Raw genomic sequence first — 19,092 nt, forward strand, 5'->3', positions numbered from 1 at the left:
CAATTAATGCATGCTTTACATATTCTTAATTTTTATCTTTTAAAGGGTGTTGGATGATCAGCTATGGAAGTATATGTTTCCAATAATATTTCTTTTTCTTAAAAAAAAAAAGCAGGAGGGGGAGCCAACATGGCTGCCTGAGTAGGACAGTGGGAATCTCCTCCCAAAAACATATATATTTTTGAAAATACAACAAATACAACTAATCCTAAAAGAGAGACCAGAAGATACAGGACAATAGCCAGACTACATCCACACGTGCGAGAGCCCAGCACCTGGTGAAAGGGATAAGATGCAACCCCCAGCCCGGCGGGACCAAGCACACATCCCCCCAGCTCCTGGCAGGAGGGAGAGGGAGCCCAGGACTGCTAAACACCAAGCCCCAGCAACCCGCACCAGAGCGCAGACACAGTACATGCGTGGAGGACTGCAAACTGGGGAAACAGGGCAGCAAGACCTCTGAGCGGGTGCCGAAACTGATGCCCCTGTGACAAAGAAAAGCGAGTGCATTTTGAAAGTCTTAAAGGGACAGGGACTTAACAGCTAGACGGAAACAACACAGGTCACAGCCCAGTGGCTGGAATTGCAGGGAAAACCGGGCACTCTAACCCCCTGGGCAACAGCTCTGAGAACCCTCACGGAGGCAAACAGCCAAACAGCCACCCCGCCCCACGTCCATTACCCCTCCAGGCGCTGAGAAAGTGGAGAAACAGCCTAAGGCAAACCACGAACACAGAAAGGGAGATCACTCCATATCAGCCGGGCAAGACACAAAGACCCAGCCTACAAGCAATTACCCAACACAAGCCACTAGGGGTCGCAGTTGTCCCAGTAAAGAAAGGCCAGTAGCAAGTGAAAAGTTTGGCCCTAACAGCTGACAGTCAATAGCAACTGTCAACATGAAAAGGCAAAAAATTATGATCCAGACAAGATTAACCCAGACAGCTTTGACATCTGCTACATCTTCCCCTGAGAAGGAACCTGGGGAGATAGATTTAGCCAGCCTTCCTGAAAAAGAATTCAAAACAAAAGTCATAACCATGCTGACGGACTTGCAGAGAAATATGCAATAACTAAGGATGGAGAATTCAGAAATAAAACAAGCTCTGGAAGGACTTCAAAACAGAATGGACGAGATGCAAGAGACCATTAATGGACTAGAAAACAGAGAACAGGAATTCAGAGAACCTGATGCAGAGAACCTGATGCAGAGAATTCAAAACAGAATGGACGAGATGCAAGAGACCATTAATGGACTAGAAAACAGAGAACAGGAACGCAGAGAACCTGATGCAGAGAGACATAAAAGGATATCCAGGAATGAAAGAATTTTAAGAGAGCTGCGTGACCAATCAAAAAGGAACAATATATGCATTATAGGGATATCAAAGGAGAAGAGAGAGAAAAAGGGATAGAAAGTGTCTTTGAAGAAATAATTGCCAAAAACTTCCCCAAACTAGGGGAAGAAATGGCCTCTCAGACCACAGAGGTACACAGAACTCCCATGACAAGGGATCCAAGGAGGGCAACACCAAGACAATTAATAATTAAAATGGCAAAGATCAAAGACAAGGACAAAGTATTACAGGCAGCCAGAGAGAAAAAAAAGGTTACCTACAAAGGAAAATCCATCAGGCTATCATCAGACTTCTCAACAGAAACCCTACAGGTAAGAAGAGAATGGCATGACATACTTAATGCAATGAAACAGAAGGGCCTCGAACCAAGACTACTGTACCCAGCACGAATATCATTTAAATATGAAGGAGGGATTAAACAATTCCCAGACAAGCAAAAGTTGAGGGAATTTGCCTCCCACAAACCACCTCTTCAGGGCATCCTACAGGGAATGCTCTAGATTGGAGCACTCCTAAAAAGAGCACAGAACAAAACACCCAACATATGAAGAAGGGAATAGGAGGAATAAGAAGGGAGAGAAATAAAGAATCATCAGACAATGTTTAAAATAGCTCAACAAGTGGGTTAAGTTAGACAGTAAGATAGTAAAGAAGCTATCCCTGAACCTTTGATAACCACAAACTTAAAGCCTACAATGGCAATAAGTTCATACCTTTCAATAATCACCCTAAATGTAAATGGACTGAATGCACCAATCAAAAGACATAGTCAATGAATGGATAAAAAAACAAGACCCATCTATATGCTGCTTACAAGAGACTCACCTCAAACCCGAAGACATGCACAGACTTAAAGTCAAGGGATGGAAAAAGATATTTCATGCAAACAACAAAGAGAAGAAAGCAGGTGTTGCAATTCTGGTATCAGACAAAACAGACTTCAAAATAAAGAAAGTAACAAAAGACAAAGAAGGACATTATATTATGATAAAGTGCTCAGTCCAAGAAGAGGATATAACCATTATAAATATATATGCACCCAATACAGGAGCACCAACGTATCTGAAACAAATATTAACAGAACTAAAGGAGGAAATAGAATGCAATGCATTCATTCTAGAAGCCTTCACCACACCACTCACTCCAAAGGACAGATCCACCAGACAGAAAATAAGTAAGAATACAGAGGCACTGAACAACACACTAGAACAGATGGACCTAATAGACATCTACAGAACTCTACATCCAAAAGCAACAGGACACACATTCTTCTCAAGTGCACATGGAACATTCTCCAGAATAGACCAAATACTAGATCACAAAAAGAGCCTCTGTAAATTCCAAAAGATTGAAATCCCACCAACCAACTTTTCAGACCACAAAGGCATAAAACTAGAAATAAACTGTACAAAGAAAGCAAAAAGGCTCACAAACACATAAAGGCTAAACAACACGCTCCTAAATAATCAATGGATCAATGACCAAATCAAAATGGAGATCCAGCAATACATGGAAGCAAATGACAACAACAACCCTAAGCCCCAACTTCTGTGGGACACAGCAAAAGTAGTCTTAAGAGGAAAGTATATAGCAATCCAAGCATATTTAAAAAAGGAAGAGCAATCCCAAATGAATGGTCTAATGTCACAATTATCGAAACTGGGAAAAGAAGAACAGATGAGGCGTAAGTCAGCAGAAGGAGGGACATAATAAAGATCAGAGAAGAAATAAATAAAATTGAGAAGAATAAAACAATAGCAAAAATCAATGAAACCAAGAGCTGGTTCTTCGAGAAAATAAACAAAATAGATAAGCCTCTAGCTAGACTTATTAAGAGGAAAAGAGAGTCAACAGAAATCAACAGTATCAGAAACGAGAAAGGAAATATCACGATGAACCCCACAGAAATACAAAGAATTATTAGAGAATACTATGAAAACCTGTATGCTAACAATCTGGGAAACCTAGGAGAAATGGAAAACTTCCTAGAAAAATACAACCTTCCAAAACTGACACAGAAAGAAACAGAAAATCTGAACAGACCAATTAATGGCAATGAAATTGAAGCGGTAATCAAAAAGTACCAAAGAACAAAACCCCCGGGCCAGATGGATTTACCTCGGAATTTTATCAGACATACAGGGAAGACATAATAATCATTCTCCTTAAAGTTTTCTAAAAAACAGAAGAGGAGGGGATACTCCCAAACTCATTCTATTGAGCTAACATCACCCTAATACCAAAACCAGGCATAGACTCCACCAAAAAAGAAAAATACAGACCAATATCCCTCATGAACGTAGATGCAAAAACACTCAACAAAATATCAGCAAACTGAATTCAAAAATACATCAAAAGGATAGTACACCATGACCAAGTAGGATTCATCCCAGTGATGCAAGGACGGCACAACATTCAAAAGTCCATCAACTTCATCCACCACATCAAAAAAAAGAAAGACAAAAACCACATGATCATCTCGATAGATGCTGAAAAAGCATTTGACAAAGTTCAACATCCATTCATGACAAAAACTCTCAGCAAAATGGGAATAGAGAGCAAGTACCTCAACATAATAAAGTCCATCTATGAAAAACCCACAGCCAACATTATATTGAACAATGAGAAGCTGAAAGCTTTTCCTCTGAGATCGGGAACTAGGCAGGGATGCCCACTCACCCCACTGTTATTTAACATAGTACTGGAGGTACTAGCCACGGCAATCAGACAAAACAAAAAAATACAAAGAATCCAGATTGGTAAATAAGAAGTTAAACTGTCACTGTTTGCAGATGACATGATACTTTGCATAAAAAACCCTAAAGACTCCACCGGAAAACTACTGGAACTGATATCGGAACACAGCAAAGTTGCAGGATACAAAATCAACACACAGAAATCTGTGGCTTTCCTATACACTAACAATGAACCAACAGAAAGAGATATCAGGAAAACAACTCCATTCACAATTGCATTAAAAAAAATAAAATACCTAGGAATAAACCTAACCAAAGAAGTGAAAGACTTATACTCTGAGAACTACAAGTCACTCTTAAGAGAAATTAAAGGGGACACTAAGAGATTTAAACGCATCCCATGCTCGTGGCTAGGAAGAATTAATATCGTCAAAATGGCCATTCTGCCCAAAGCAATATACAGATTTGATGCAATCCCTATGAAACTACCAGCATCATTCTTCAATGAACTGGAAAAAATAATTCAAAAATTCATATGGAAGCACCAAAGACCCCGAATAGCCAAAGCAATCCTGAGAAAGAAGAATAAAGTAGGGGGGATCTCACTCCCCAACTTCAAGCTCTATTATAAAGCCATAGTTATCAAGACAATTTGGTACTGGCACAAGAACAGAGCCACAGACCAATGGAACAGACTAGACAATCCAGACATTAACCCAGACATATATGGTCAATTAATATTTGATAAAGGAGCCATGGACATACAATGGCGAAATGACAGTCTCTTCAACAGATGGTGCTGGCAAAACTGGACAGCTACATGTAGGAGAATGAAACTGGACCATTGTCTAACCCCATATACAAAAGTAAACTCAAAATGGATCAAAGACCTGAATGTAAGTCACGAAACCATTAAACTCTTGGAAGAAAACATAGGCACGAACCTCTTAGACATAAACATGAGTGACCTCTTCTTGAACATATCTCCCCGGGCAAGGAAAACAACAGCAAAAATGAACAAGTGGGACTATATTAAGCTGAAAAGCTTCTGTACAGCAAAAGACACCATCAATAGAACAAAAAGGAACCCTACAGTATGGGAGAATATATTTGAAAATGACACATCCGATAAAGGCTTGACGTCCAGAATATATAAAGAGCTCACATGCCTCAACAAACAAAAAACAAATAACCCAATTAAAAAATGGACAGAGGAACTGATCAAACAGTTCTCCAAAAAAGAAATACAGATAGCCAGGAGACACATGAAAAGATGCTCCGCATCGCTAATTATCAGAAAAATGCAAATTAAAACTACAATGAGGTATCACCTCACACCAGTAAGGATGGCTGCCATCCAAAAGATAAACAACAACAAATGTTGGCGAGGCTGTGGAGAAAGGGGAACCCTCCTACACTGCTTGTGGGAATGTAAATTAGTCCAACCATTGTGGAAAGCAGTATGCAGGTACATCAAAATGCCCAAAACAGACATACCATTTAACCCACGAATTGCTCTCCTAGAAATTTACCCTAAGAATGCAGCAATCAAGTATGAGAAAGACCAATGCACCCCTATATTTATCGCAGCACTATTTACAACAGTCAGGAATTGGAAGCAACCTAAATGTCCATCGATAGATGAATGGATAAAGAAGAGTGGTACATATACACAATGGAATACTACTCAGCCATAAGAAAAAAGGGCAAATCCAACCATTTGCAGCAACATGGATGGAGCTGGAGGATATTATGCTCAGTGAAATAAGCCAAACGGAGAAAGAGAAATACCAAATGATTTCACTCATCTGTGGAGTATAAGAACAAAGGAAAAACTGAAGGAACAAAACAGCAGCCGAATCACAGAACTCAAGAATGGATTAACAGGTACCAAAGGGTAAGGGACTGGGGAGGATGGGTGGGTAGGGAGCGATAAGGGGGGGTGAAAAATGGGGGTATTAAGTTTAGCATGCATGGGGGTGTGGGAGAAAGGGGAGGGCTGTACAACACAGAGAAGACAAGTAGTGATTCTACAACATTTTGCTACGCTGTTGGACAGTGACTGTAAAGGGGTATATAGGGGGGACCTGGTATAGGGGAGAGCCTAGTAAACAAAATATTCATCATGTAAGTGTAGATTTATGATTTAAAAAAAAAGCAGTTCCTTTGTGGTGACCTCCAATGTGTTCTACACAATGATATAAAGGGCATATAAAAGTGTAGGCAAAGGGTCTGTTTGTGTTTATACAGAGGATCAAAGCCTAATTTGGCTACCCCGAAAATGATCTAAGATACGATATGAAAATGAACTTCCAACATCAGCACTCTCGGGAAGACTCAGGCCAGAAGTTGATCATCAAAAAACCCCAACAAAGATCCATGCACTGCTACAGCTGTAGATGCACTCATCCCACCAGTTCCTGGACTTGCCATGGGAATGAAGAAGGAGATATCTAAGCTGACCTGTGCATGCAGTAAAACAACATATTTGACTGGATCTATACTGATGGAACTCATCCAAGAATTAGGAGACGTGTAAATTGTAGCACTCCAAAATCTTACAACTACAGACAATTCACTGTAAAAAGAACATATGGGATGTGAACAGTCCCCAGGAATGGGTTGTTTTAATTTGTCTGATTTCTCTCAGACTGTTCAAGTTCAATTGGACAATATCGACCATATAGATAAGTTTTCACAAATGCCTAAGTTGCCTAACTGGTTTTCTTGAGTTCACTGGAGATGGCTGGTAATTACAGGTATGCTTTGGTTATGTAACTGTACTCCTATTATGTTAATGTGTGTGTGCAATTTAATTAGTAGTTTAAAACCTATACATGCTGAAGTTACTCTACAAGAAGATATGTCAAAGAAATAATCAATCTTCCCATGTTTTCCTCCGCCTGCTACTTGTATAGCTTTTCTTCTTCCTTCCTAATTACAACCCTTAAATAGAATTCGTGCCTCATATCGAATTTACCGAGTATCATAATTCTTCCAAATGGTAAAGACACCTCAAGACAAATGCTGGGCATAGAAGCCACAGGGCATAAATACGCAAAGAAGTAAAATCTAACCTTTTCAAACAATAAGGCTTCTTTCTCACTTACCAACTTAACATTTCCCTGTATTTCCCCGGAAGATGACTGGTTAGCCAGAGACGGGTAAGATTCCTCAAGGGAAGAACAACCTAAGACAGGCACAAGCGCAGGGCGGCAATCAAGTGAGAAATTGGGGATCAGCAGAGGTGAGGCTTAGAACCTCACACCCCCTGTTCTGAGAGAAATCTTCTGCATACGTGGATATTTTATTGCCTTGTCTAGCTTGGATTAACACATAGTCTACAGGCACACACCTGATCATCTACATTTGCTCTCTTACAACACTAAACTGTGTTTTCTACCTTTATCTTGTATCTACCTACCACTTCAGCATTTTATTAAAAATAATAATAATAAAGAGAGAAATGTGGTATCCACATATAAATGAAGTATAAAAATCAAATGAGTATTCATATTTGAACTGACAGTTTATAGTTCATAATGTATGAGCAAAACCGAAAGCTTCTGTGATGACTGCCCTCTAATGTTCACCATGTAACTTATTCACTATGTAAGAATTTGTTCTCCATGTAAGAGCTTGTTTGTTATGCTTCAGAAGATTGGAGACTGACGCAAATTAGGCTTGGGGTGGATTAATGATTGTGCATTGAGCATTGAACCCCCTATACAGAATTTTATTTTTGTTAACAACCATTTGATCAATAAATATGAGAGATGCCCTCAAAAAATATACATATATATATATATATATATATATATATATATACACACTTATAATTGTAAAATAAATAAGTAACCGGGATGTAATGTATAGCATAAGGAATATAGTCAAAATATGGTAACAACTTGGTATGGTGATAGCTGGTACCTAGAATTATCATGTATATAAATGATGAATCACTGTGTTTTTCACCTGAAACTAATGTAATACTGTGTGTCAACTACCCTTCAATAAAAAATAATTATATTAAAAAAAAACGAATTGAGGTTCTAGACAATTTTCTCAGTGCTAACTGCATTGGGAATGTTTCATAACTAAAAGGTACTGTAAGTTTATACCAAATTAATAATGCAACAAAAATTGGTGCTAGGATCTGTATCAAAATAATAATTATCAGATGTATTGCTTTGTCCCTAAATGAAGTAAATATGAGCCAAAGTAAACAAGTAGCTCTTGGTTTTTCTTTAGCATTTCAAAGGAAACAGGCTCTTTTAAGATATTTTGTCATATCTTTTATGAAGAAAGAAGCTCTTCCCTATTCTATTATTCAACCGTTTGATGAGATTCTACCTCATTTCCTAGTCATCTTCTGCTTGCTCTCTGCTCTGTGAGATGTTGTAGACCTTTTTGCAACATTCTTTTCAGAGCAGCTTTTACTTCCTTGTTCTTTAAGCTGTAGACAAGAGGATTCACTAGGGGGCTGACCACACAGTACTGTATGGAAAAAACCAACTCCAGCGGGGAACTTAAGGTTGGCATGAGATAGTGGAGGAAAGCAGATCCACTCCTCCTGCAGTGAGGTGGGAGGAGCAGGTGGAGAAGGCCTTGCTTCTGCCCATGGTGGACCTGATGCTCAGGATGGCTGTGACAATGCGGGCATATGCGAAGAAGACCAGGAGTAAGGTCCCTGAGGCGTGCACAATAGCAGAGCACACGAGCACTGCAAAGTTGTTGGAGACATCAGAGCAAGATAGAGAGAATAGAGATGGCAGCTCACAGCTGAAGTGAGACATCACATGAGCCTCACAGAAATCCAAATCCCAAGCCATGAGGATGTTCACGAGACCATCCAGAAATCCCAGGCCCCAAGACACCCATAACAGACCCCCACAGAACGGTTTCCTCATCACCTGGCCATAGAGCAGCGGGCGGCAGATGGCATTGTAGCGGTCATAAGCCATGGCAGAAAGCACGAAGGCTTCAGTCCCTGCAATGGAAAATAGAAGAAAAGCCTGAGCGAGGCAGCCCTCTACTGAGATTGCTTTCTTCTGAGACAGGAGGTTCTCCAGCATCTTGGGCACAGTGACTGAAGTTTAACAAAGATCCAGAAAAGAGAGGTGACTCAGAAAGAAGTACATGGGTGAGTGAAGGTGCAAATCAGTCCTTATGACCAACATCATCATCAGGTTCCCCATTATGGTCAGGAGGTAAATATTCAGGAACAGGGCAAAGAGCAGGACCTGGATGTGGGGGTCGGCAGGCAGCCCAAGGAGGAGGAATCCCGTGATGGTGCTGTGGTTTCCTAAGACCATGCTGGGAGATGTTTTACTGGAATGAAAGCAGACAGATGCATGGGTGTTCACCTCCACCTCATGGCACCTTAGACTTTCCTTTTCACTCAGTGTATGCATACATCTCTCCTAGCCTGCTCATCTTTCACATCGATTTTTCAAGAATCTACTTTGCCTGCTTTCCTAGAATTCTTTCATCACTTAATTTCTAACTGCACAACTCCTCAACCCTGTGCTCATCTATGCTCTTTCCACTTCTGACCCCTCTACCTTAAATATCTTTGGAGAACTTCATATAATTTTTCAGTCTATTCCATGACATTTCATTACCTTGAACTGTCCTACTCATGAAATTAAATCCTATACACTTCCTGGAGAATTGATTCTACTGGTTTCTGGTTTAAGCTACACAGTGTTTTACTCTTCATTCAAAAGTTTGAAATAGTCCAATATTTCTTAATGATAACATGCTATGTTTATTGTATTTTTACTCTTCGTGTGTCTCTACTACATTTAGTTATTAGAATCAAGGGCCAATTTTGAAACACACGTGGGTGGAGGTGTTGGGGGAGGGAATGAATTAAAGAAGGAGATTCCTAAATTATCTTTTTAACAGTAAAAAAAAAAACCCTACTGAGATTAATAAAACTTTTTCAGTTCCTCAGTTTGAACACCCAAGATTTGCATCCACTCAATATGACCTATGACCAGAACTTTGTCTATGGTGCTGTTTGCAACAGTGCCTCCTAAAGGGTGAACTTCTCTGTTTTGCATTTACAGATCAGGCAATCTCTGTAGAAACTGGCTTCTCTACCTGCAGAAATCCTGTCTTACTAGGTCTTTTTTTGGATCCTGTTTATGGGTATTTTAAACCCTCTCCATGTGGTTCTGATGAGCCTCCGTTGCAGAATCGGAAATCTGTTGGTCCTACTAGATGCACCCTGTTGCCTTCATTACTTTCCGATTATCTGCCTGGATTCCAGGTGATTCCCTGTTGAAATTTTTCTCTTCAGATCTTGACTGAAATCCTTTAGACTCTTCAATACTCACCGTAATTCCTTCTTCTGCTGTTGTACATCTGTTTAATTATCTCCTTTGCAAGCCCAGACTATGCACAGTAATGACACCTAGTAGTTCTTTGGTGCCAGTTATATTGAGGTATATAAACAATCAAATGTTTGGCTTTTTCTCTACTTGAAGATCACAACAAAACTGTGTGAGTTGCATTATTGAAATTTGAGAATGAGGAAATTGACACTGAAATGTTGTCCTAACTTGTTGGTGTCGAGAGAGTAAGTAGATTAGCTTTACATTTGTCCCAGGTCTGTGAAGCTACCATGTCTGTAATTTTTAAGCCCTGACTGTCTGACACCCATTTTCTTTTCACATCTGCATCTCTCCATTCTGTGTTCTCATTTATCCTTTATTCTATAAATTGTTTTGGACATTCATTTGGACAGATATCCTGATCTGGCTTTTAGTACGATGTGTTATTAGTAGTTCTTTTTTCTCCAAACATTCTTATGGAGAATAGATTTGGTATTTAGTCATGCATATTTTCTTCAGTCTTGAATACACAGCATAAAGGGAGGCATCAACGGGTCCTTAATATCTGGTGAAATGTACAAAGAATGAAGCAAATATGACATGTTATATGTGTTTTTTTAGTGGCATACTCCCTGGTTGAACTCTAGTTTCAGAAATATGGAAAACTTAAGGTTGACTGGGTAGTGAGGAGGAAGGAAAGACTGTGAGGGATTAAGGGGTTTACTCTGTAGTGACTGTGAAGGCAGACAGCTCATCTTCTGTTGTAATAATTGGCAGCTAAGGATTCCTTCCCGTCAGTGAGCAGCTAACACCTACTGGCTCATTTCTGTCCACATGTGGAGGGCTGCTTAAAACCATGACACTTACTCATCTATATATTAGATAATTTATCCATTCTTTCATCCCTTTATTTAGTTACAAAATATTTCATTTATCTCCTCCATATTCAGTCATCTCCATCCATGTTTCCATTCATTCATTCATTCATTTATCAATCACATCATCACTTCTCACTTATTTAAATATTCAAAGTATTATAGGTCTACTTTGTGCAAGATCCTCTACTTAACCAGACTGCATAAGTAACCTTACTTAGCCTTTGTTGAACTGTTGTGTGAACACACTTATTTGTCCTATTTTTTTAGCTGTATTTTTTCAGCATCCAGGGTTGAAATCTCATATTGGCTAAATTTTATTGTACTCACCTTGAAATTTCAGATTCTATTCCTTCATGATTTCTCCTTCTTGGTATGGTAACTGCTTACGGTCATCCTCATCTGTCAGCTAGAAACTCTGAATTCCCCAGCTTTCCCCCGGGATATTTCACCAATTTCATGTCGTTCTTGCTCAAAGAAGTCACCATAACAAATTCCATTCCTGCTGGGCCAGCCAAGGCCCGCTTTGCCTAACTTTCCTTTCTCTTCTTCTTTCTTACTTTGACAAGTTCCCATACTCTCACCCCTAATCATATCCCATATTCAAATTACCTCTCTTACCTGGTGAGTACTTCACAGCCTAGTGTGTTGGCCCAAAATAAATCTGATTCTGCATCAAAGATGAATGACCGGATGGAAAAGTCAATTTTCTCATCTTTTGGTTTGTAAAATCTTGTCTAAATAAACAATTTCTTTCATTCTTCAGTAGTAAAAAGTCAATCCCATTCATTCAATTTAACTGGAAAATTTCTCAAAATTTGCAATTCACTTCCTGATTTTGGTCAGACATTTGCTCTGTATTCACTCTCTGGTTAATGTCACCAGGCTACAACCTATTTTTGTTTCTAGTATTTAGCTGAGAAAATTCCAGCATATCCAAAGAATTTTGGAGAAACTGTGGGTTAGAGTTCCAACATAAAAATCCTCTGTTCTTTGCTGACTCCACACAAGCTGTCAGCAAGACAGGTGAATGCCCACGTTATGAGATTTCCATGGTTTACTCCCCCTGGCTCCCAACATAGATCCTCTGACTGTGTCCAACTGAAAATGGGGCTTCACTTCATCCTTGCAGTGGAAAGTGAGCACTAATTTCAAATTCTCTTCACTTACCTGGAGAGAGGGAACACAGTGGCTTGTAGTTAATTGGAGTTGAATGCCTGCTTTGAAATTCAGAAAGAGGAGAAGTGAGGGAAGTTTGGGTGCTTGTACAGAGAAAAGCAGAAGGTAAGAAGAAGGTTGAGCCCAGGCTGGTTGTCTCAACAAAATACTTATTTCCCAATTTTCCTGGGTAGCTGTGCTTGAGCTCCTCTCAGATAAGTCACCTCAAGTTTTTTGCATATATTAATTCCAGATATCACCCTAAAGAGAAGTGGAGCAAGACATTGCATTTTCTGGGTGATTGAAAAAATAATCACAAATAATTATCACCTTCTATCCTTTCAATTTGGCTCAAGTTTATACTACTGTTTAATAAGAACTCTTTTTACCTAGATTAACATTTGCCCAAATGTAAACTTTAGTAAATTCTGAGAGACAAAGAATAACAATGCCATTGTATATCATTAACTTGTTTAGATCCAATAATCTTATATCATTTCCAAGAAAAAGTCTCACAATTTACATACTCAGTGCAATCCCACAGAAAATAGTTGTTAATTATGTAAGTACTGGATAAACAGATTAATGAAGACAGGATGAGACAGAGATTTATTGCTGGAAGGCAGACATGGTCTAGGTAGATACTATTAGGGATGTGAGATACTCAGAAGAGCGTTAACACCTTTGATTTCTGAAGGCCACCTGAAATGGGAAGGGCCACAGGGCTTGTAGTTTGAGTGCATGGAAGGCAAACTTCACACACCTCAGTATTTCCCTTTGAATCTTCTCTAGATTCTGCTTTTTCTCTTCTCCTTTAATGACTAATATTTGTGAAGGCCAGACTTGATAGGGTGGTTAATAACAGACAAGTAAGTATTTTCAGTACCTGTGTTTGTGATCTATTTATGTGTTTAGGGAAGGAAGGGGACCTCAGACCACTTAAGTATACCTACTGGATGTGCTTTCCCACTCCTCAAAAGGCTGGGAACCTCTTGGCTTCTGGTGTCAGTTTCCCAGATCACTGCAGTTTCCACAGCCAGTGCACAGGCAACACTGAAGAGCAGAGAGAGAGTTTATTTAGTAGGTGCTGAAAACAACTGAGGACAAGGGCCTCCAAGGACAGAAACATCCATAAAGTTTGTCTGGATGTCTGGAACTCAGTCTGCAGCACAAGGAAAGGATGGTGAGAGAACTCAAGAAAGGAGGTGCCTGAGAAGCAAGACCCCAAAGGCTGTGTGGGTGGAAGTAAGCAGAAATTGGATGTCTGCATGTGGGAATGAGGGGAACCTTTAGAAAAATCATGGAGGTCTGAGATTTTCTGGCACAAATTTTATCCTTTGGCTCAAGTCTTACCATGATATGAGAAGTCATCTTTCATCAGGTGATCACAGTGTGCAGTTAAACCAATATTTCTGTAGTCTAATTTCAGGAAGCATCCATGTTGTTTTCCTGTTTACAAGTATCAGTAAGGAAAGACAATTGACCATCTCAGATGGATAAGCCTAAGGACACTTTTCATCTGTCAAGTGCACAAGAGTCTATACTTGCTTTACCTGCGTCTGTGACTCTATTTAAGGGCAAAGAATATCAGTGAAGCATGTGACCTTCAGATACAATCTAGCTTAAGGGACCCAGATAGTTTGATGGAGCTGGTGTAACTTAGCAGGTCCAAAAAGCTGTATTCCCTCAGGTCATAGTCTAAGACAAACCTTAAGCTCATTAACAAGAAGAGAGAAGTTCATAGAAGTCTTAGGGGATTTCATGATATAGGCTATAGAACTGCAGGTTGAAGCTTTTCTGTAAACCCTGGAGACTTATGGGCTTTGAAAGTAGACCAGCTGGGAAAGCTTTTCCTTTTGGCCGCTTACTGGGGAGACACCTTGTTGGAAATGATGAAGGAAGGTGTATAGTGAGACTTAACTCACCTGACAGCTTGCTTCCCCATCGCACAGGGAACTGTATCTCTAAACAGAATTGGGATGAACATTTTGATGATTAAATATATTTACAAAATCAGAAACAGTTACTTATGCATCTATCCACTTTGCCTTGGCTGCCCCTGTGAAACCTCATGCTGTCCTAGTGCGGCAAAGAGCAGCTGGTGGCACAATCACAGGTTCCAGCCTCTCATTCTCATGGAAGCATCCTCATCTCCGGGGATGAGTTGCTGGACCACAGTGAGAAGGTACTCAGCTTATGTGAAATTTTTCCCTTAAAACCTTTTTATTTTTATTTGAAAATTTTAAATTGATATATAATTAACATGGGTCTTTGTGGAAGTGTATTGAGTACACGTTTATAACATGTTGAATTGATACATTTGTGTATTGCAGGATGCCTGCCATTATAGCATTAGCTAACATCTCTATCATGGCACATAAATATGATTTCTTTTTTTGTGTTGGGAAATAGGAAGATATAAGCTCAGCAAGTTTGATGTTTGTTTATAATCATTCTGCTGTATTTTAGATCTCCAGGAATTATCTATTAAGTGGAATGTTAGAGAAAACTTCTGTCCTTCACTGTAGCCCCAAGGAGTCATTGTTTTTTGGCCAGATCAGATACACACTAAACTTAAGTTAACCAGTAATTTGCATTTCCCAGCTGGTCTGGATTTCTCACTGTGTTCTCCTCCTCTCTTACTCTTGTTTTTCACCAATCCTCCCCTTTTCCTCCTTAAACTATGTCTTCTGCTCTAGTTCTTAGCATCTAGTAAATTGTCTGCCTTATGAAGTAGTCTTGATATTTCCTTGTGTCACTTTCTATTAGATCTTAGAAACTTGCATCTGGTGAATCCAAGGTGGATCCTCCTGCATTTCGGTTGGCTTATTTCCCTTTGGATGCTCCCACCTTTTTAGGCCTGGGTCTCTCCAAGCCGAAATACTTGATAATAGTGTGCATCTGTTCCACCGGTTGTTGAATCTTCCACAGATTGAAGATGTAACAGGTTTGCTTTATGCTCTCTTCTGTGATGATTAGGTGACTTTATTCCATGTAGTTCAATGAACTGCATAGCAAAGGGAAATAAGGTAGGATTAAGCCCCATCAAAGTTGCAAAAAGACTATTCAAGAAACATGGCTGCATTAATACAATCATTTGCTGTTTTGTTTGCTCCTAAAACAGAGTGAATTTGTTCCACCTTTCTCAACATGATCCCCAAACAGCTATGTGAATTGCTATGAAATTTCTCCTACGTCCAACATCATGACATTAAGAAAATGCTCTTAGTGTTGGTTAACAATAGATCATGTTGTAGTAAAAACCCATCATCTTCTGTGTCTGGTCACCTATATTGGAGATATTTTCGAAAGGTTCTTCTCAGAGCTGCTTTCACCTCATTGTTCCTCAAGCTGTAGATGAGGGGATTCAGTAAGGGAGTGACCACACTGTACTGTATGGACACGATCAACTCCATGGTTGAACCTGAGGTTGGCATGAGAGAGTGAAGGAAACCTGAGCAGTAAAACAGGAGGATTGCAGTGAGGTGAGAGGAGCAGGTGGAGAAGGCTTTGCCTCTACCTGAGGAAGAGCTGATACTCAGGATGGTGAAGGCGATAAGGGCATAGGAGAATATGATCAACAAATAGGTTCCAAACCCATACACAAGACTGGAGCACAGTAAAACAGTAAAACTGGTGGAGATATCAGAGCAGGACAGAGGGAAGAGAGAGGGCAGCTCACAGCTGTAGTGGGTGATAGACTGATCCTCACAGAAGTCCAAACTGATAGCCTGTAGGAAGTTGATGAATGCGTCCAGAAAGCTCAGGCCCCAGGATCCACACACCAGACTATTACAGAGCCAGTTGGTCATGATCTGTCTGTAATGCAGAGAGTGGCAGATGGTAACATAACGGTCATAGGCCATTACTGAGAGCAGGCAGCCTTCAGTGCCCCCAGTGACAAACAGAAAGAAGACCTGAGATAGACAGCCCACCACAGAGATGGTTTCCTTCTGAGACAGGAGGTTTTCCAGTAGCTTGGGCACAGTGACTGAGGAGTAGCAAAGATCCATGAAGGAGAGGTGACTCAGGAAGGAGTACATGGGTGTGTGGTGGTGAGAATCAGTCCTGATCACCAGCAGCATTGTGAGGTTTCCCATCAAAGTCAGGAGGTAAATCACTAGGAACAGCACAAAGAGAAGGGCCTGTATGTGGGGGTCTGCAGACAGCCCCAGGAGGATGAACTCAGTGATGGTGCTGTGATTCCATAAGGCCATTTGGAGAGACTGTAGAGTAGAAATAAAAAGAGGAACAGAGAATGACTTCAGCAAAGTGATGGAGTGTGGAGCTCCAAGCTCCTGTTCCTTTATAGAAACATCAAAAACAATCAGACAGTCAAGCACCAACTTTGTAGGTTTTCTGGGAAACAGTCAAAGATTTATAGTAACCAAGTGAACACTCAATAAAGAAAAGTGCAACTTAAAAATAGTAGTACAGCATTGTGTAGTTTTTATTTTTCCTTGCCTATGCTCTTCCAGTCTCTCTGGCCATACTGAAGATGACAGTCCAAGTTCCTAGCACAGAACACTGGACCCAGATCTGGAGGGAGCAGAGTGGACGTTATTCACAAATTATTGTGTTTGCTGTTCTAATTTGTCTGGGGACTCCTGGAGGACTTATGCAAGACACTTTGTTTCATTTTCACATTACATGAAAATCACTCAGGGATCAAATTTGGCACACATTGTTTGAAAACATCATAAGGCTAACAAAAACCTATAGCTGCCTTGGGCAAAAGATTATGGCTGAAACATATAATAGAGCACCTACAGCCTGGAAGGCAAAACTAGGGAGAGAGTTTCTTTGGGAAATTACAGTGCTCAACAGTGCCTGTGTGTACTAGGGAATTTAGAAAGCTACACAGTAGCCCAGTTTCTCTCTTGCTCAAAGAAGACTCAAGAAGATCTTACATTTACACTTCTGGCTGATTTTTAGTTTCAGTGCAAGCAGGAAGTGAAGTTGAAGGCAGAACTGTTAACACTCTGGGAAAATGTTGAGTACCTCAGCACAGATCCGGTTTGCGAAGACCTGGAGGGTTGTTTCAAGTTTTTTAAATTTTTTATCTCAGGAAATCTCTGGCAAAACACTGGTTGAATTCAAGCTCAATGAAAAGAGACTTCAGTAAGCACATAGCACAATATATAATCTTTACAAAAATAGTTTGGAGAAATAACTAAATAAGAGGACTAGAGCTTTCAAATATCAAAACAGAAAAGAAGGAGAATCTAATTTCCAGAGTCACCACATCACAATATACAAATGTGTAGTGTTCAACAAAATATTACAAGAGATATAAACAAGAAAGTATGGCCCATTCAAAGGATAAAAGTAAGTTGACAAAACTGTCTATAAGGTAGCCTAGATATTGTTCTTACTAGACAAGACCACCCTCCTCCAGCTTTATTGAGATGTATATTGGTCACCTTTACCTTAATATAAAAAAAGATAAAGACATCACAAGATAAGAAAATTACAAATATCCTTTTTGAATATGGATGTAAAAAGCTCCAAGAGAATATTAGCAAACCAAGTCCAACAGTGTATTGGAAGATTTTTACTCCATAAACAGGTAGGATTTAATCCAGGAATAGAAGTGTGATTCAATCTAAGAAAATCAATAAATGTAATACACAATATAAATACAACAAAGATAAAAATAGCTCATCATCTCAGTTGCCAAGACAAGGCATTCAGAGATCTTTTTATGTTATGAAACACTTAGAAAACTAGGAAAAAAGGGAAATTGCTCAACATGGCAAAGAGCATTTTGGAAAAGAAAAATGAAGTTTGCATAGTAGTCTTCATAATGGGCAATTCTTCATAATAGTGAAAGAGTGAAAGCTTAACCCATAAGAATTGGAACAAGACAATGATGTCTACTCATTGTACTGTAAGTTCCTGTTAGAGAAATAAGACAAGAAAAAGATAGAAAGGCATTCAAATTAGAAAGAAAAAGAAACTTTTATTAACAAATGACGTGATTTTATAAATAGAAAATCCCAATGAACAAACACAAAATTGCTAGAGCTAACAAAAAATTCAGCAATATAGCAGGAAAGTTCAGCAAAGAGTAAAGAGCAAATATAAGAATAGGTTGTATTTTCATAAATAATCAGTGAACAATTTGGAAAGTAAATCAAGAGCACAATTAAAAAAATAGTATCCAGTAAAGTAAAATATTTATGAAAAACTTAAGGAAATGGAAGATTTGAACTCTGAAAATTACAAATAATGCTGAAGAAATGAAAGATCTAAATAAATTTAAAGATAGTCCATATTCATGGATTGAAAGGCAATATTGATAAGATTTTCAAACTACCCAATCAATATAGAAATACCCAATGTGGTTTTTTTTTTGCATGAATGAAAAATCTGACACTCAAATTCATATAGCATTAGAAGGGACCATGAAAAGCCAAAACAATCTTGAAGAAGAATAACTCATTTGAAAGGCTTGCACTTCCAGATGTGAAAACTTACTACAAAGCTATGTTAATAGAAAACAGTGTAGTACTCACACAAGGATAAACATATAGACCAAAGAATAAAGCTGAAAGTCCAGAAATAAACATATACAACTTTAGGATAAACATACAGACCAAGGAATAAAGCTGAAAGTCCAGAAATAAACCCATACCACTATGGCTAATCACTGGTACTTAGA

General features: G+C 39.3%; 1 protein-coding gene and 1 pseudogene across 1 annotated transcript; both read right to left on the reverse strand.

Annotated features, from left to right (window-relative positions):
* Window positions 1-8,419: 8,419 nt before the first annotated feature.
* On the reverse strand, window positions 8,420-9,369 carry LOC130679229 (olfactory receptor 8S1-like; annotated as a pseudogene).
* Window positions 9,370-15,712: 6,343 nt separating this feature from the next.
* LOC118928463 (olfactory receptor 8S1-like) lies at window positions 15,713-16,645 on the reverse strand. Its single transcript, XM_036917733.2, has one exon. It carries the CDS (start codon window positions 16,643-16,645, stop codon window positions 15,713-15,715), a length of 933 nt encoding a protein of 310 aa, XP_036773628.2.
* Window positions 16,646-19,092: the final 2,447 nt, after the last annotated feature.

Source organism: Manis pentadactyla, chromosome 10 (assembly GCF_030020395.1).
Source record: "Manis pentadactyla isolate mManPen7 chromosome 10, mManPen7.hap1, whole genome shotgun sequence".
Classification (NCBI taxonomy): Eukaryota; Metazoa; Chordata; class Mammalia; order Pholidota; family Manidae; genus Manis; species Manis pentadactyla.